The sequence below is a fragment of the Polistes dominula genome, unplaced genomic scaffold (assembly GCF_049000335.1).
Source record: "Polistes dominula isolate Pdom_NZ unplaced genomic scaffold, Pdom_raw_medaka contig_15, whole genome shotgun sequence".
Lineage (NCBI taxonomy): Eukaryota > Metazoa > Arthropoda > Insecta > Hymenoptera > Vespidae > Polistes > Polistes dominula.
Genome location: NW_028300915.1, coordinates 1,238,886 through 1,260,029, shown reverse-complemented (window position 1 = coordinate 1,260,029; position 21,144 = coordinate 1,238,886). Strand labels below are relative to the sequence as shown.

Here is a 21,144-nt window from a genome sequence, read left to right as displayed (position 1 = left end):
CACGAGTTGCTGTGGTTCACAATCAGTCCGATACACACGTCTTTAAGTCAACGAATTACCTTATACCGCCATCTGTTAGAATGATATAAACTATCCTATCTTTCAAGTTTGATGAAATTGCACACAGTATGCAAAATTTGATTAAAATCGGTTTAGTAGTTTAGGAGTCCATTGCGGACAAACAACGTGACACGTAATTTATATATATTAAAATATACTACTGTATAATATATATATATATATATATATATATATATATATAATAATACTGTAATTTTAGTATATTGATTAATAAATTATACAATATACACAATTATAATTATATAATGACAAAAGAATTATATACTAGGTGTCCTATAAGTGATGAGTACAAATAAGAAGAATAATAATTCTACATTTTAAATAATTCTTAATGAAATATTACAAAATCAAATTTTTGAATGTACTTTTTTTTTTAATGATAAATTTGTAAATTTATTTTTGTTTAGAAAAAAAAAAAAACAGAGAAACTGAAGAAAATTGTTTAAGACAGTTGAGTGAGATTTAACAAAATTAATTACCACCTTGTTTTCAAATTATTTCAAATTATGCAAACTACAAGACAAGACAATCAATTTGTTTTACAATGTAATAGAGAAAATTATATTACAAATATTTGTACAATGAATTTTTTAACAAGTTTTTTTTTTTTTTTTTTTTTTTTTTTAATAAAGTAAGTGTAATAAAATTGAAAAATGAAATATTATAATTGTATTCGATATATATATATTTGCAAAGATTTCATCCAATAAGAAATGTTACGTAAATTCCATTAATATTTTATTAAAAAAAAAATTATAATAAATAATATTTAATAAATGTATACCAAATTAAGTAACAAACTTTATAATTTTCTCTAGTTTCAATTGTTGTTAATAATAATAATAATAATACATGGTGTATGTAAAATTATTGTAAAATGGAAAGTAAGACTAATGAAAGATTTTCATTATCATTTAAGAAACACACACATAAATACAAATACAAATACAAATACAAATATGACAAACGTGTTTTCTTTCTCTCTCTCTCTCTTTTTCTTTACTCGCAATATTATCTAAGAAAGAGAGTGAGTGAGAGAGAGAGAGAGAGGGAGGGATAAAAAGAAGTTTAAGGCTTTAACACGAAAGGGAAAAAGATGTTCAGGGTGGTTGGAGTCACTTTATTGGCCTCTAAGTAGAAAAGTCCATTAAAAGGTGTACACGTGGGTGTAATATATAACATCTTTGTAGTAATACGTACATATACTTATGCATTATTATATATATGTAAAATCTATTGTGAATATTTGACATTACTATGGAATACTTTTTAAAGGTATCCATCATTTTAGTAGACCAAACATTTATCGAATTTAACAAAATTAATTCATAGTTAAAAACCAAAAAAAAAATTGCTACTTACACAAAATTATTAATTACATTTATATTATGAATAATTTTATGTTTAAATATATGGGGGGTGGGGGGTGGGTGGGGGTAGAAATAAAACTAGTATTAAAGAAATGAATTTTTTGATATATTAAATTAAAATAGGTATTACTTGTATTAATAAAAAAATATATATATATATTTTTTTAAATAAAATATAATATAATCTATTAAAAATAATTTAATATTAAAAATAATATAATATTATAATATTAAATAATATAATATTACAATATTGAATATAATATATTATAATATTAAAAATAATATAATATTATAATAATATAGCATTAGATAATAAATTATAATAATAATAATATAATAATAAATAATAAATGATAATAATATAATATTAAAACTAAATTACGTTATATTTTTAATGAAATTTCACAAAAATTATAATACACTTTAATAAAATATAAAATAATATACAAATAAATAATAAATACAATAAAAAAAAAATATATATATATATATATATATATATATATATATATATATATATATATATAATATAACAAATATATTTTAATATAAATTATTATTCAAGATACTCCTAATTATTTATCTCTCTTCCACATCCCCAAATATATATCTTACCCTATAAAAATATACACCCCAAAATAATCCCTTTAAACGTATTTGGTAAAGTACCATCACTAATGAACATCCCCCCTTTTTATTCCTTTTATCGAAATAAAAGAATCCCTCCTCCTCCTCCCCACCCCTCAAAAAAAAGAAAAAGAAAAACAATTTCAATGGTATTAGAAAGAAAATTGCTATGGATCCATTATTACCAACAAAAAAAAAAATAAAAAAGAAAAGAATACATAATGTAATCGTTTGTACAATTATAGTATAACGATAATCATCGAATCATAGATAGGCCAGAGAGAGAGAGAGAGAGAGAGTTTTATACAGATATTCGAAGATACTGTATACAATGGAAAGAATATGCTTGAAAAAATCTCACATAAAGGATAAGGGTTGTTATAAGGGTGGCTAGTATGGTTGGTGGCTGTTGGTTGCATCGAATAAACGATCAAACAATGAACATACCCTCGTTAAATTCCAATTAATTTTCAGTGCAGGACATTTTGTATGGCATTAAAAACCTACAACGGGGGATATAATAAGGGTGAAAGGGTGAAGAAAGGGAGGAACGGGGTGGAATAGGTTGGAATAGATTTTCTTGACTCGTTAGTTTCAATAAAACGGCCCCCCCCCCGTTCTATGATTTTTATCGATTGAACTCAAAAAAAAAAAAAAAACAAACAAACAAGGAAAAGTAAATTCTAAAACGAAAATTGCTAAATTCGAAAATAAAAAGAAAAAGAAAAAAAAGAAAAAAATTAGAAAAAACTATAACAAAAACAAAGGGGGGGAGGAGGAGGAGGAACAAAAGGGGTAGTATATATATATCGATCGTGATTCCATCGCGTTACCAACGTAAACCACTCGAAGATTAAAATAAGCTTTCTCTCTCTCTCTCTCTCTCTCTCTCTCTCTCTCTCTCTCTCTCTCTCTCACTCTCTCTCTGTCTCTCTCATTCACTCTCCGTGTTTGGCTAACACGGAAAGCGTGTTTTTTTTTATCCCTAAGAACGTTCTTCGAAGAAATTTGAGTAAGTATGCGCAAACCAAACTATACTATACCCCATACTATGGTATACTATACACCATAGTAACCCCTTAAGATGACCGACTTTATCTCCTTTTTTCCTTTACTTCCATTTAGTTCATCATTTGATATTTTTTATTTTTATCCTCCTTCATCTCGTCCTTACAAAAAAACGGTATCTCGATTGAACCTACTAAAATCAAATTAATGGAAAGTTTGTGAAAAGAAAGAAAGAAAAATAAAAATAAAGTAAAAGAGGTAAAAAAAAAAAATAATATAAAAATCAATTTAATAGGAAGTGTGTAAAAAAAAAAAATAAATAAATAAATAAATAAAAAGAAAAGAAAGAAAATGAATTCATTTTTTTTTTTTTAGATTGCAAACAAAATGAAATTATGAAATTGTATTAGTCAATTAATTATTTTTTCGTTTTTACTTAAATAAATGAAAAATACATGTATCTATCATATATGTATTTTATACAGTGAAGAGATATATATATATATATATATATATATATATATATATATATATATATATATATATATGTTAATATATATATTGTAGGTTATGTAACATGTATACAGAATAATTCATAAAAAGAAAGAATAATATTATAGGATAAAAATAAACTACCCTGTAACAAAACAAAACAAAAAGTAGTAATAGAAATGAACGAAATATAAAATTATTATATAATATTAAATTAATTTTTAATTTATTATAAATAAATGAAATATAATACGAGTTATGTATATTTTATATACCAAACAAATATATATCTTCTTAATATATATATATATATAAATTACGTGTCACGTTGTTTGTTCGCAATGGACTCCCAAACTACTGAACCGATTTTAATCAAATTTTTCACACTGTGTGCAATTTCATTCAACTTGAAAGATAGAATAGTTTATATCTTATATATATGTATATTAAAAGATATACACCCTATATATATTATAAATATGTCCGAAGTAATGTGAACAACAGTCCCGGACTGATTCGGGGACAGCCAAAGTCAACTACTGACTTCATAAAACATATATATATATATAACACGTAGGGTCTAATTTAATTACAAAAAAAAATACCATCGATATGCATGCTAAGAAATTAACAACGAAAAAGAAGAGTAAAAAGAATAAATAGGATGAGAATGGGGGTTGGGGGATGGGGGTTGAAGTCTCATAGAATAGGGAAAAGGGAAAGGGAGTATACGTTGTAACAAGAAGGTACTTTTGATCGAGTGTCCCCTCGAAAGCTCAACTCTCTACTTGTTGAAACCCATTGAACGGGCAACTATCTCTCTTTCTCTCTCTCTCTCTCTTGTATGCTTTCAAACGTTACAGAGGTTAACGTTATCGCTAAACTTAAACGTTGCTTTATGTTCGATATTTACGCTAGAAAAGTTGTCAACAAGCTACCCTAGCCAATAGATAGATAGAAAAAAAAAAAAAAGTAAAAAGAAAAGAAAGAAACAAACAAAAAGTAGTTTTGGAAAAGTAGCTTGAAAGTTGCTTGTAAAACAAAAATGCACGCTGGAATGCACATCTTTTTCATATGCAAATGTAATTTGTAATTTATTTATTATTAATAATTTAATTTATTAATTTATCAATTAATTATACAAAATTTAATTACCATATATATTTCTGTTGCAATTGATTGATATTTTTTCAAATCACATAACTACGAGTTAATTTTGAAACAAATGTGAACCCCCTCCCCCACCCCACCCCCAAAAAAAACGAAACAAGTAATTTATTGTCCCACTGTATATATATATAAAGAAAACAAATGTCATATTCTTTATCAAATTTGTTATTTTCAACTAGAATATGAGACTTAAAACAACTTGGGGGGTTAGTTTGTTCATTCGTTCGTTCGTTCGTTTGTTCGTTTGTTTAACAAGAAGGAAAAAGAAAGACATACAAGCAAAAGGGCTACTTCAAATAAGCTCGTAATTATGTTAACTAAAAATAGCCTATTGTTTCATAAATAAAGGTGGATCGTGAATAACCAGGATCGTTCCAAGGAGATAACCCCAGGGACAACCGAAGAAACGAATGAACGAAGGAACGAACAACTCCTTAGGTGGTTGTCTCACTTGAGTAGATGATTTTAAATTAAAATCGGTTGCCTCGGGATTCGAGACACAATCTATTGTTCCTTCTTTACTCATTTTACTTTTACGTCATAAGAGAAAAATAGATGCACTAGTAGTAGTATTAGTTAGTTGTTTATTGTATAGTAAATAATAGTAAAGTTTTACTTTTGACTATTTCAATTCATCTAACACTTTTGTCTGAATATGCATTTTTTGTATGCAATTAGTATCATTATGTGTAATATTGTTTTTAGAATTGTAATTTATTGATTAGAATGTTACTTTTGTTTTTTTTTGTTTGTTTATTTATTGTAATGAAACATTGTAGGGTGCTGTGGCCACATGTTGACTGTGGTTTTGTTATAAAATGGTTATTTAATTTATGTCTAAATTATTTATTAAATTATAATAACACACAAAATAATACTACAATTAGAATAGAATACATGAAATAATAATACGCGAATAAAATAGAAAAAGTAAGGTTAATTACGCCATATGTAAATCTGAAAGAAAAACGTGAAATAATTGTATTGTAATAGAACGCCATCTATTGAAAATTTGCAGTACCTAAAGATCTACACATAACCTTTAAATAATAAATCCTTAAATTAGCGATAAAAAATACAAAATAATCGCGATAAAAATAAAACAAAATTAAAAACGTATAAAATGAATACATCGAAATAAATAAATTGTAATACAGTTCCATCTATTAAAAAATTTACAGTACCTAAACATCTACATAACCTTTTAATAATAAATCCTTAAATTAGCGATAAAAAATACAAAATAATCGCGATAAAAACAATCCTATATTCTAAATTGAAAAAAAAAATCACACAAAATAACCAAAAATTTCATTAAAATTGGGTTCAGTAATTTTGAAATTCATTGGAAACCAACAACATGGCACTGTATTTTTATATATACATATGTGAATAAGTATATCGCCATTTTGTTTCTCCAAAGATTAATCTTCATTTTCATCAACTATAACAATCATAATAATAATAATAATAATAATAATGACTATGATAATCATTCGCATAATAATTTTGTCTAAAATTTGCAAAGTTTTTTTTTCTATCTCTCTCTGTCTCTCTCACACACAAGTGTCATCATAATATTACGAAAGTCACGTGATTCGCATAAAATACCGTATATATCTCTCTCTCTCTCTCTCTCTTTTTTCTCATCGAAATTTTATGATTTTACCTTTAAGACTTATAATAAAATGTGAAGAAAAAACTAGACGAAAAGAAAAAGAGAATTGTCTATTCGATTCAACCCACTTTTCTCATCCTCACCCTCACCTTTAACCCTCGAACCCTCCTACAAAGGGAATGATCACATCGGTGAAATGTGAGTACGTGATTCGAATAATATCTTTTTCCATCGTGTCGCGAAACTTTTTGAACTTTTCCCCACTCCCTTATTTTTTGTTTGTTTGTTTCTTTTTCCTTTTTATTTATCTTACACCTTAATTGTTTTTTTTTTTGGTCCTTTTTTTCACTGTATTTTTTTTTTTTTTTCAGGAAGAAATATTAAACCTAATCGATACTCTCGAACTGACCCGATTAACTTACTCGAGTTAACCGTATTATCGACCACAATCGATACCTTTTTACAGTTCATGCAATTTGCAACGAGTTCCTCTTTTCCCCCACCCCTCTTCCTTTCAATCCCTTCAATCCCTTTTCTTTATTGCTATTTTTTTTTTTTGGGGGGGGGAATTTCTATTAAACCACTTAAGTGGAGATGACAAGTTAACGGATGATTATGATACATCAAAGATTGTACAAGTTAACATAAATTCGATCAATTATTTGTTATTTATATTACAAATTATACAGTTTAACCAGTTAAGTGCGTTCGACGTGTATACACGTCATTTGCTTGTTTTTAATTCCACACACCCTGTGGTGATCATTTGAAACTAAATTATACAGTCAACTGGTTAAAATAACATGTGGTATGAAATAACTGATAAAAACAATTTTTGGTTTTTTTTTAATTTTGATTAATTATTTACAGTTGATGATGAAAACGTTTAAAATTAAGCATATAGTATGATTTAGAAAAGGTTATCGAGTATATATGTGTAATTAATTTAGACAAAGTCAAATTGATCGGTAATTTCGTAGTGCCTTTCATTACAGTTTAACACCGTCAGTAGAGTCGATAACAATTTCCTGTACAAGAGTAAGTACCTTAACAAGGGTGTTCATTTTCAAATACTAAGTTGAAGAAGGAATAGATTACAGAAAGATAGAGATAAATACTTAAGTAAATACATAGGATACGTAAATAAATTTTGGTAATTATTATTACCAATTAAATTACAATTAAAAAAATATATATATATATATTATTTTAAATAAATAAATAATTTGAAATATATATATAAATTATCAAATAATTTTACTACAACGAAGTAAATAATTTTTCTATTTAAAACCAAAAAAAAATTAATTTTATTATTAATTAATTAACTTAATTTAGATACTTAAATAAATACATATAGATACCTAGATAAATTTTTGTAATAACAATTTTAAATAAATTACTAAATAATCTTAAATAAATTATCAAATAATTTTTAAGTAAATAATTTTTTTTTAATTAAAAACAAAAAAAAAGGAATTTAATTTAAATATTTAAATAAATACATATAAATACCTAGATCAATTTTTCTAATAACAATTTCAAATAAATTATCAAATAATTTTTCAATTTAAACAAAATTAATTTAATTCAATATCAATACATTTAACAACAATTTCATTAAATTTATACACAAACAACAATTTTTCAAAATAATAAATAAAATAATAGAAAAATCAAACATGATAATACTATATATTGTTAAAATAAACAAACAAATGGGTACATCGATTAGAAAAAAAAAAAAAAAAACAAAGAAGAAAAAGATAAACTTATACACACTAATACACACACACATAAAGGTAACGTTAGGATTTAGCTTTATCTAAAGCTCTACTTTATACGTGTGTATATATGTGTTTGTTAGATACTGCTGTTACTTTAGTCAGCATACATATATGTATACACATACAGTCTTATATATACGTAGGTTATATATATATTAGCCATAATGCATTTGGCCTTGACCCGTTATATACCCCCAAACGACCGAGTTTATAAGTATGCGTCTACGAAACGAGCACGAAATGTGGCAAACGGCAAAACTTGTGTTCTAATGCTTGTTCACACTCACATATACATTTACAGATACATGTATCACATATATACTCATATTGGAATTTAACTTATGCACAAGAGACTTATGTACACGTCTAGCAACGTCACTGTGTTTATCCCTGTGGAAACAAGTTCATATATATATGTATGTATGTATGTATGTATGTATGTTTCTTTATCTAAATACGTACATATCTTTTATGCAACTTTGTTTTACATGTATAAGTATTAGATGTATATTTATATATTATATGAATATGTGTGTGTGTGTGTATGTGTGTGTCATTTAATAGACTAACAAAAGACACGTAGGAGAAACGCGAAAAGTTATTTAATCTTTATTATACTAAATACCGCAATCCTTAATGCAAAAGTTTCCATTTATTCTTCTTTTTGCATGGTTTTGAAAAATTATTCTTAATTATTATTAGAAATTAATCGAATTTAGGATTATAATAATGTGATCATATTTTTATATTTATAATTTATATTATAATTTATATTATATAATTAAATTATAAATAAATATAAATACTATAATTGCTGTAGCTCACAATCAATCGGATACACACGTTTTTAAATCAACGAATTACCTCATACCGCCATCTGTTAGAATCTTATCGAACTTACAACAGAGATAATCATGACTCTAATTAATTAATACACAAATAATTCGTAATAAAATAATATTGCGATTATAAATTGAGATATAAACTATCCTATCTTTCAAGTTGGATAAAACTGCATAAAGTGTGTAAAATTTGATTAAAATCAATTCAGTAGTTTAGGAGTCCATTGCGGACAAACAACGTGACACACGTAATTACTTATTAAATAATAATGATCATTTGTTTTTTTATTTTATAATTTGTCAAATTAATAACTGACTTAATTGTGTTATACTTTTTTCTTTCTTTTTGTTTTATTTTAACTTGGAATTCTTTTGTTTCTTTCGAAAGGATTTTGTATTTTTTTTTTTTGTATTTTTCTATTTTTTTTTTTTTTTTTAGTTTTTCTGGTTTTTTTTTTTCTATTCGAGATACACATCCTAATTATTTAACCGGCCGAGATATTTCCAAGGTCGACAAGCCTTTTAGCTTTAGAGTAACCCCAGACGATCGATTCTCGTCAACTCGTTCACTCGATTCGCTTCGAAAAGAGCACACACACACGTTAGAAAAAGTTTATCATCGTAAACAAATTTTTGTTAACATATTTTTTTTTTGTTTTTTGTTTTTTTTTCTAGTACAAACAGTTACAAAATTAACAGATAAAGCAAACCCCTCCCCCCACCCCCCCCCCCCATAAAAAAAAAAGCTAAAAAACATATTTCATACAAATAAAAAAAAAGGAAAAAAGAAAATTCAAAATTTATTTCAAAAAAATAGAAAAGGAACAATTCCTACAAAAAAAAAAAAGAAAAAGGGATCGAAACCAACTGACCTGTTTTATCGTTTCGTTCGATAAAAATCTTACGCTAAAGTGGATAAACGTAAACTATTACTCCGTTGAAAAGGAAATAAAGAAAAAAAAAAATGGAAGAAATGTCGAACGTGAGATACGAAGCGTAATCTAGTGTGTTCGTTCTTCCGTTCGGTTCGTACAACCAAAAATGGACAATACTTTTGGTTGTTGCGCTGATGCTGTCTGGTTGTATTTTGTGTAGACGACGAGATATGACCAACCTAAAGGTAAAAGCTCAAACTACTCGATGAAAATTTATGACGGATATCAAATATAGACAGGTGTTTCTCGATCACTAAAGTCAAAAAATGAAAAATACTGCATTCATATAAACACACACAAATATATATTGTATTTATATCTATACAGTATTTTTGTGCATGTATGTGTATGTATTTTTGCATACAAGAAAAACAAACAAATATGTCTGAGTTATTTTTTTTTTTTTTTTATACTAGGTGTCCTAAATAACTTTAAAATTTACAACCAAATATGATATATGAATCTTCGTTACAAAATTGTATACAATATTGTATACAATTGTACAAATTTAAGATGAATTTTATTTTCCATTTGTTATTTCATGTTTTTGAAAAATACGATGTGTGATTTGTTTATTGTTTTTTTTTTTTATATTAATTACAACCATATCAAATTATATTAAACTTACAAACAAATATGAGATGAATCTTCGTTACAAAATTGTACACAAATTTGAGATGACTTTTATTTTCAATTAGTAATTTAATGTTTTTGAAAAATACGATATTATTTGTTTATTTTTTTTTTTTATATATTAATTACAACCTTATCAAATTATATTAAACCTACAATCACATATGAGATGAATCTTCGTTACAAAATTGTATACAAATTTGTACAATTGTATACAATTGTACAAATGTAAGATGACTATTAATTTTCAATTTGTAATTTCATTTATTTTGAAAAATACAATATAATACTTAATTATATATATATATATATATAATAATTAATGAATTAATTAATATATAGAATTAAATAATATATTAAATTTAATTAATTAATATAATTATTTTTGTTTCATCGGTTTCACGGTTTCTACCGTTTCACGTTCCTTCCATTTAACGATTTTCAAATCACCCTAATTCTAAAGAAATTTTCACTTTTAGAAATAATAATAACAAAAAGAACTGAATTTTATTTATATTATCTTTATTTTCTGTTCACAGCTGACAGCAGCTTCTTATTGGCAAATGCACAGATCGTCGACTTCCCGATCGTCTATTGCAACGAAACCTTTTGCAAGATCTCTGGTTACAATCGTGCCGAGGTATAAAATCCAATCCTATTTATCGACCTTCTGACAAGACCTTTGCCCTTTATATAGATAATATACTACATATATATATCTATTGGTATTAGAAATGTGGATTGCAATATTAAACGTAGCTTGAATTAACCGATTTGTTTGATACAATAAAACATGTCGATATCACGCATAAATGCTTTGTTTCATTTAACATGACAAATGTTAGAATTATAATAGTATTATTTAGTTTTGTTTTTTTTTTTTTTTTTTCATTTAACGTAATTTATATTAAATTACAGATTTATATGTGTGTGTGTGTGTGTGACATAAATTTATTTTATATACCATTGAGATATTTAAAGTTTTCGATTAATTTTGATGTTTCACGTATATCGCAAAAATTTTCATAAATTTATTTCTAATAATATTTAAATATTTTAAATATGTTTTGATAAATTTAATAGATATTTAATAAATATATAATAAACATATGTTATTTATTAAATATTAACACAATTTATTATAACATATTTTTATACAATTTATAAATTGTATAAAATAAATTGTATTAATTGTATTTATTACAATTGTATTATTGTAATAATTATTATATATTATATATTATATTATTATTTATTGTATTTGTAATAATTTTATAATTATTTAATTTGATAATTATTACAATACAATATTTTATTATTATTATTTTATATTATTCATTGTATTATAATAATTATTATAATTGTATCATAATTGTATTTATTACAAATTATACACAAATATTTTTATTAAATATATAATACGTTTATTATAAAAGATAATAAACAAAATTTATTATGAAATTTATGAAATAAATATAAATAAATTTAATATAAATAATGTAAATGTAAATAATATGATTGTTTATGGTAATTACGAACAAATGACAAAAATGTACATCTATTGGGGTAGGGAAAGGAGAAGGGGAATTAAAATAAAAAATATATCAAATTATTTAATATTAAATTTAGACAAATTTCTAATATTTGTTTATAACAGGTTATGCAAAAGTCATGCCGATGTGGATTCATGTACGGGGAATTAACGAACAAGGATACGATTTCAAGGATAGAAGAATGTCTCGAGGGCCAAATTCACGACCAATTCGAGATTCTGCTCTACAAGAAGAACAGTATGTCATTTAATTCTTTTTTTTTAATTAATTAATTAATTAATTAATTAATTAATTATTTAAAAGCATGATATATATATATATATTTTGAAAGATGCTTCGGTGTCGTCGTCGTCGTCGTCGTCGTCGTCGTATTATTATTATTCGTGGGCTTATTGAAACAACAAGAATTTCGATCATTTCAAATATACAAAAAACAATTTTAACAAAAAAAAAAAAAAAAATTATTTAAATATTAATACCAACTTATAATAATTGAAAAGAAATAAATAAATCTAGAATTTTTATTGTAATTATTTCATAATAATTCTTTTTTTAATTATAATCAAATGTTTCAAATTGATTTCGAAATGATCGATTCTTAAAATTGAAAAAAAAAAAAAGAAAAAATAAAACAAATCGAACGGAAATGTTTTTTGTTTTTGTTTTCGGAGGCACGAAATGTTATTATTATTATTTTATTTATGCATGCTTTGAAAGCTGGTAAAAAAAAAAAAAAAAATAATAATTAACTCGGTATCATAAAATTTATTTATCATTTTGCATCATATCTTTTTTTTTTTATTAACAACCGAAAAGACTCTCTCGTAAATTGTCATCGAAGATATTTCATTCATGATTTCATTCGTCACAGTTATTAGAGATTATTTTTTTTTTTTTTAAATAGATAGACAAAATTGTCGATTACAATTTTACACGTAAATTGTAACATGTAAACTGTATTATTGACTAGTACGTAGGTTGGAACTTAAATAGTGGCAATTATTTATTCACAACCGATACAACAGAGTTACATGTTTGCACCTGTTACTGTCCTTCAAAGTAGTCACCAGCATTGTGTAGAACCCGTTACCAGAGCCTGTTCTGTTGATGGTACGAATGGAATGGGGTCTACTGTCTGTCGAATCTCTGGAACAGTTCTGAAACGAATGCCACGATGGGTTTTGCATGAATTGACGGAAATGCAGATGCATTTCTTACGCCGTATCGTAAGACGGGTTGAGACATGGCAGTAGACTGCTGCTCCATTCGCACCATCAACAGAACAGGCTCTGCTAATGGTATGCTTAAGTCTTCCACATCGCTTGCAACGGGTTCTACACAACGCTGGTGACTATTTTGAAGGACAGTAACAGATGCAAAGTCAAGGCTGGTGAAGGACTGTGTCGACTTGTTGACACGGCTAGGCAGTGTCAACAGAGTAAGGTTGCTTTGGGTGCCGGGTCATAGTGGCGTTCAGGGCAACGAAAGGGCGCACGAGCTTGCCAGACTTGGAGCTTCACGGCACGATCCGGCAAGCCAATGCTACATCAGCGTGTCAGAGGGGCTCATGCGGAGGAGGTCTAAGAAGTGGGCCACGGACCGCTTCAGGGATCTCTGGGTGCAAGGTCCTGGCATGAGGCACACGAAGGCTCTGTTTTCAGGGCCCTCGGAGAAGCTAGGTACCGAGTTGATCAACCTGGACCGAGCCCAATTGAGGCTGGTTGTAGGATTGGTCACCGGGCACTGGCACCTTAGAAAGCACCTTACGCGACTGGCCCTTGCACAAGACTCAGTCTGCGGCAGATGCGGCGAAGGGGAGGATACGTCCCTCCATCTCATAACTCAATGCGATCGGGCTCGCGGACGTCAGAAATGATGTCCTTGGGACCACAGCCAACAACTTTGACCTAGTAGGCTCAGAGGCGGCTAGACTGCTGCGCTTTGCAAGGGAATCGGGGCTGCCCGCGGGACCACTACGGTCATAGGTTTTTCCCCGCAAGGGGCCCGGGCACAATGGTCCAGAAACTGAGCGCCCGAGTAAACAAACTTCAAGAAAAAAAAAACAGGTGCAAATATGTAACTCTTTTGTATCGGTTGTGAATAAATAATTGTCACTATTTAAGTACTAACCTACGTACAATGTGTACAAGTAAACATTGATAGTTTATTAATTAAAAAAAAAAATGAATAAATAAATAAAATAATTACGTAATTTATGATTTAATTTTTTGCCAAACATTTATCTACAATAAACGCGTAATTAATAATTACAAAATTATTATTTTACGTGTGAGATTCGTATTCGACAATTATGAATGAATTGAAAATTAATTTTGATCATTCTGTGACTAACATTATTTAACATAATAGAAAAAAAAAAAAAAAATAAGAAAAATAATAATAATAATAAACGAACGAAGTTTGCCGAATCCTTTTTTTCCATCTTCTATTCCCAACTTCTGTCCCCTTCTTTTAATAGTCGAAAGACCAGACACCTGAGCTCAATAATAAAAGATCGTTCTGTTTAAAGGTACCCCACGAGGTATGTCTAACACAGGTTCGCAAAAGCGTGCTCGCAATATCTACCAGTAAGTCAGCCTCGAATCTAACACAGTATAACAACTTTAAATCAAATCAAACGACAACACACGGCTCGAAATGCGTATTGTTTCTTTTTTTTTTTTTTTATTATTATTATACACTACTTGTCAATTTAGAAAGAGAGAAAAAGAGAAAGAGAAAGACAGAGAGAGAGAGAGAGAGAGAGAGAGAGGATTTTTAAAACCAGTCCCTCAGCCCAATCTTACCCCAAAAAAAAATATCAAAGTGAATCCTCAATTAAACATAAGTAATTTATTTTTCTAAAAAACAAAATTTAAAAAAGAAATTAATATTAGGATCATCTATAGTTTATATTAACAAAAGGTGATAAAAAAAAATTAATTTATTTTATTAATTAATATTAATTTTTATTATTAATATTGATTAATTTAAATTTATTCTATTGAGTAACAAAAATAAGAAGAAAAAAAATTAATATTAGGATGATCTATCTATCTATTTAACTAAAAAAGGTGATAAAAAAAACTACCTTTCATTTTATTAATTAATATTAATTTTTATTAATAATATTAAAACTAAAATTTAAATTTAAAATTAATATTAAAATTTGTATTATTTAATATTAATTAATTTCATCTTTATTATATTGAATACCAAAAATAAGAAAAAAAAATAAATATTAGAATCATTTATCATTTAATTAAAAATAAAAAACTAAAAATTAACTTTCATCTAATTAATTATTATTAATTTTTATTATTAATGTTAACATTTAAATTTAAATTTAAAATTAAAATTTGTATTATTTAATATTAATTAATTTCATCTTTATTATATCGAATACCAAATATAAGAAAAATAATACATATTAGAATCATCTATCATTTAACTTAAAAAATAAGATTTAAAAAAATACTACCTTTCATTTTATTAATTTTTATTATATTAATATTATTTCATTTCATCTTATTCCTATTGAGTATCAATTTTTATTTTCTATTTTTTTCTTTACATTAAACATAATAATATTTATTTATTTCAAACTTACCAAAGTACACCAGTCCATCATCCAGCATTTTTCGTTTGCATTCAATCCATACTGCATTCCAAATTCGTTATCGTTTAAGTTTATTGATCCAAATGTATAAAAATGGGACTACATCTCACAAATTTGTAGAAAAATTTGTAGTAAACCAATTTGATAGTTTACCTATTGTAAAAAAAGAAAGATTAGATAAAAATGTTACAGTATTATATACGTGTATATATTTATATTTACGTATATATGTATGATATACATATACCATATACATAACTTTAATAATACAAAAATACAACGATTTTTTCTAGTAAAAATACAAAACAAAAAAAAAACAAAGTTTTATCGAATATCGATGAGGAGGGGGAATATTTTTTAGCAAAAAAAAAAAAAACAAACAAAAGAAAAAAACCAAGACAAAACGAAGATCATGGTATCTTGGTTGGTATCATGTGCCTGTCTATCACAGGAAGAACAATGATGATTTTCTTTGGGTCCTTGAAAGAAACGAAACGATTTGAACTTTGCCCTCCCCTCCCCCTGTCCTACCCTCTCACCCTTCGGTATACGTCGTCGCGTTAATTCGCATCGACCCAGTTTCTCCTTCCTTGCGAACTCATCATGGAATCGCTACGACTCTGGAAATATAAAAAAAAAAAAAAAAAAAAAAAACAAGAAAAGAGAAGAAAAAAAAGAAGAAAAAGAAAAAAGAAATTCTCTGATCGTTTACTAGAAAGAGAAAAAAAAATCAGAGAGACAGAGAGAGAGAGAGAGAGAGAGTGAAAAGAGAGAGAACATCATGCAGTTTATGAGACTGAAATTAATCCTCTATGACATAATTTATGAATAATATTGTGTATGTATATATATATGTATAAAAATGATGTCATTACTTATGTGTAATGCACTGATTAACGTAATGGTATCAAATTCGTTTGATTATATTTATTTGCAAATAAATATCAATTATATTATATGTAATACTAGAAATAATAGCTATCATAATTTCTATTAATGGTAATCATAAATATTATGCATTAATACTAATTTGAATATTACATAACTAAAAGTAATATAAATTAATGTTATATACTAATATTAAATAATATAATAAAACATATTAATTAGTCAAATCTTCTTCTTAATATATATATATATATATATATATATATATATAAATTACGTGTGACGTTGTTTGTCCGCAATGGACTCCGTAAACTACTGAATCGATTTTAATCAAATTTTGCAAACTGTGTGCAGTTTCATCCAATTTGAAAGATAGGATAGTTTATATCTGAATTTATAATCGAATTATTTGTTTATTAACAAAGAGTCATGATTATCTCTGTTGTTAGTTCGATAAGATTCTAACAGATGGTGGTATAAGGTAATTCGTTGATTTAAAGACGTGTGTATCGGATTGATTGTGAGCCACAGTAACGCGTGACAGGGCACCCCTATTTCTGATATAAATATCATTTAATATTTAATAATATAATTTATATAATATTAAATAAATTTGTGCAATTATTGTTATTTTTTTGACTATTAAAAATACAATCAAACGTCAATAACATAGTATAATTGTTTAAAATTATTTAACGTTATAGAGGATTATATTAACAAAATAATTCTAAAAAATAATACAGAATAATGATGATGATGATGATGATGATGATAGAATTTCAAGATATATAACATTATTCAAGATTCTTTGTATTAACTTAAGAATAAGATCTTATTATTTGTTCGAGTAATGATCCAATAGAAAAATACAAGATCTTAGGTGAACATAATACTGCAACAACCGATAACTAATGGCATCGAAAGACAATAATCCTCTCTCAGAGAATCCCACCAAGAATCGATTCGAAAGTTTTATCGAGCACGTCCACGCCCACCTGGCCTTAGAAAAAATAAAGAAAGAAAGAGAGAGAGAGAGAGAGAACAATCCTATTTAAATTATTACACCTATGTAACATATATATATATATTGAAGTTAATCTCTCAGATACACCTTACAAGAAGGTGTTTCATAATAACAATAATATATTACATAAAATACCTAATATTATATTATTGTTATTGCAAAATGATTATTTATAACAAAATGTTTATAATATGAAGCATTGTATCTGTTATTTATTGATTTTTTATTTTAAACTTTGCACCAATTAGAAAATTTATTACTTTATTTATTGTATCACTTATTATGAAACACCTTATATATATATATATATATATATATATATATATATATATATATATATATATATATAATATATTAGGTGTAGCAATTAATTCGATATTTTTTTTTTTTTAGCAAATTTAATATTTGTTTGTTTTTTTTATATTTTCCTTAAAAAAAAAAATAAATATGATTTTTAATATAACAAATGTAATATCAAAGCACCTAATTAATTTCTACACCTAATAGATATATACATATATAAGGGTGTCCGAAAAAAAGTTGGTATCAAACTTAATACCACGTATTACACACAAATCAAATATTTTCAACACAATAACATTATAAATAATCTCAATAATACATAGCATAAGTTTATTTCCAAATCTTTATTGAACACTCTGTATTATAGTAAACAATTTTCTTCTTCAATTAGAGAAATATTATTTTGTCTAATCTATTTCTTTTTTTTTTAGCATAAACATGTTTTTTTCTCTCTTTCCTCAAACTCATTAGCATCTTGGCTTTAAATGCAACGAAAGATAATATCAACACATAAACATATACACACATACATACAGAGAGAGAGAGAGAGAGAGAGAGAGGTGTATAAATACGTACACGTTGCAACATTGATCCAACATTGGAAACACGAAATTACAGGGGGCCTTCGGCTGATCTATCATCGATCCATCCTCCTCTTTGACGTATCCATCGTCAACGCATTGTTATCTCTCTGTTATGGAAACGCTAAATGGAATATGCTTTAAATTATGTTTGTCGGTTGTCCTTGCGTTAGTTCATTTTGTACCGCTTTATAGATACATAAGCAGCATGATGGCAAACGTTGAGTGATCACAGAACACAGTAATATGTGTCTGTATATATATGAATGTATAAATGTGTGTGTGTGTGTGTGTATGTATGTCCAGTATCCAGGAAGATTGGAACGCCAAGCTTAATCTTTTATTAGAGCTGATTGATCTAAAGCTTTGCTAAAGTACACAGATAATAGCGCACGACTTTTATGTATATCTATGTATGTATGTATATATATATATACATGATTATCAATCTCTGTTAGAATTTTCTTTTTCCAATTTTATTTTGTCTCTTCTTTTTTTTTTTTTGTTTTTCTAATTATTACAAACAATGGATAGAAGCATGTGTCAAAAGAAAATGCAAGTAAAGATAATCGTTTGTTAATAATAATTTAATACTGTCATCGATTCTGATGACCAAATTTGGTCAGAAACAGAAAGAAAGGTATTTTTAAAACGACATATATATATATTTTTATATAGAGAAAGGGTTTAATATTTAATTAGGTATTATTTAAAATTTATTAATAAATATTTTGCGTAAACTTTGTTACCCTTGTTTTATTATCATGTAGTTGAATATTATTTGATTTGATTTGATTTGATTTTAGATCTTCGTAGGAGAATCAGAATAATATTTTTGATTAGTTATTATTATTATTATTATTATTAATGAAATATTTGTTTGTAATCTAATATATTATCTCGATTGGTATGCAGAAACACCACTATGGCTACTACTACAAATAGCACCGATCAAAAACGAACGAGACTTGGTTGTCCTGTTCCTGTTAACCTTCCGGGACATCACAGCTTTAAAGCAACCTATAGAGACGGACGACAGCAAGGGTGGTCTATCAAAATTTGCCAAACTCGCAAGATCGGTGACAAGATCAAGATCGGTTCTTGTTTCGCAGTTCAGCTCCCACCTTCCGGCTCTGAAGGATACTGCTTTACCAACCACGACCAAACAATCGCATCTAGCTCATGTATGTTGTCATATTTTTTTTTTTTTCATTTTATCATCAATCAAAAAAAAAAAGAAAAAACGTATATAAATATTTAATAAAGTAACGTTTTAACGGGATTCATTATTTATAACAATTCGTATGAATTTACGATTGAATTCTTAATAGAAGTTTCGTGATACGATAAAACTCACAAAAAAATATTCAAACGTTATGGTACTTCATATTTCAGTTGAATTCATGTGTACGAAATCTTCTGATAAAATAATTCTACATTTTCAGATGATGTCCTTAAGTGGAGATGTAATGCCACAGTACAGACAGGAAGCACCAAAGACTCCACCACATATTTTATTACACTATTGTGCGTTCAAAGCGATCTGGGATTGGATTATTTTGTGCTTGACATTTTACACAGCTATTATGGTTCCGTACAATGTTGCCTTTAAAAATAAAACCAGCGAGGATGTTTCACTTTTGGTACTCGACAGTATAGTCGATGTCATATTCTTTATAGATATAGTATTAAATTTTCATACTACGTTCGTTGGGGCTGGTGGTGAAGTTGTGTCCGACCCAAAAGTAATTTCAATTTAATTTTATTCTTTCTTATTTTGTTTTTTGTTGTTGTTGTTGTTGTTGTCTACTTCTATTTGTCTATTTTACATGATTTGTCATAATATCTGTAAATTTAAATCATAGGTAATCAGGATGAATTATTTAAAATCTTGGTTCATCATCGATCTATTGAGCTGCCTACCTTACGACGTGTTCAACGCATTCGATCACGATGAGGATGGTATAGGTAGTCTTTTCTCAGCTTTGAAAGTCGTCCGTTTACTTCGTCTTGGAAGAGTCGTTCGCAAACTCGATCGGTATCTGGAGTATGGAGCCGCCATGCTCATTCTACTCCTCTGTTTCTACATGTTGGTTGCTCACTGGCTAGCCTGTATCTGGTACGTCACATTAAGGTGATTTTACTCTGCGTACACACTTTCAAGGTAACACTTGATGGGAAAATGTAATCTTGATGGGAAAATTGGCTTCATATACAACCAACAACAACAAAATATACATACACACATACACTTCATACAAACATTATACGTGACACACATTGTCGCAATTTATTGCTGTATTTCTATTTGAGTTGCTTCGCGTATTTATCTGCAAAGTTTAAATTAAAAGGCGCTAAAATAAATTGAAAATTGCTAATATATATATATATATATATATATATATTGTTTATAATAATAAAATCGCTTTGTCGTATTTGCATCATTGTCATTCGAGGTATTTTGTAAGCAGCATGCGAAAAAATCATGCTTTATAAAAATGGACAAATAAACAACACTTGACAAATTGATAAACAAAGCCGAAGATCGCATTATATTTTTAGATTTAGAGGATTCAATGTTGTTAGCTGATTAAAGATTTATTTTTTATA

At 26.9% G+C, this 21,144-nt stretch overlaps 1 protein-coding gene and 2 long non-coding RNA genes across 4 annotated transcripts in view; 1 reads left to right on the top strand and 2 right to left on the bottom strand.

The window, feature by feature from the left end:
* Positions 1–21,144, top strand: part of eag (potassium voltage-gated channel protein ether a go-go) — a 79,674-nt gene that overhangs the window by 41,508 nt on the left and 17,022 nt on the right. Inside the window, 5 exon segments of the mRNA XM_089170064.1 lie at positions 11,106–11,206; positions 12,224–12,356; positions 19,450–19,718; positions 19,980–20,279; positions 20,400–20,668. Coding sequence (XP_089026190.1) covers positions 11,106–11,206; positions 12,224–12,356; positions 19,450–19,718; positions 19,980–20,279; positions 20,400–20,668 — 1,072 coding nt within the window.
* On the bottom strand, positions 15,681–19,453 carry LOC149033153 (uncharacterized). The gene is made up of 2 exons (XR_016175853.1): positions 18,530–19,453; positions 15,681–15,891 (listed from the first exon to the last, which is right to left on the bottom strand). It is a non-coding gene; the product is annotated as an uncharacterized LOC149033153 (long non-coding RNA).
* On the bottom strand, positions 19,572–20,598 carry LOC107068220 (uncharacterized). Of its 2 annotated transcripts, XR_016175851.1 has the most exons (4): positions 20,458–20,598; positions 20,237–20,380; positions 19,892–20,140; positions 19,572–19,709 (listed from the first exon to the last, which is right to left on the bottom strand). It is a non-coding gene; the product is annotated as an uncharacterized LOC107068220 (long non-coding RNA). The 2 variants fall into 2 exon arrangements; XR_001475981.2 differs by lacking the exon at positions 19,572–19,709 and having other exon boundaries at positions 19,776–20,140.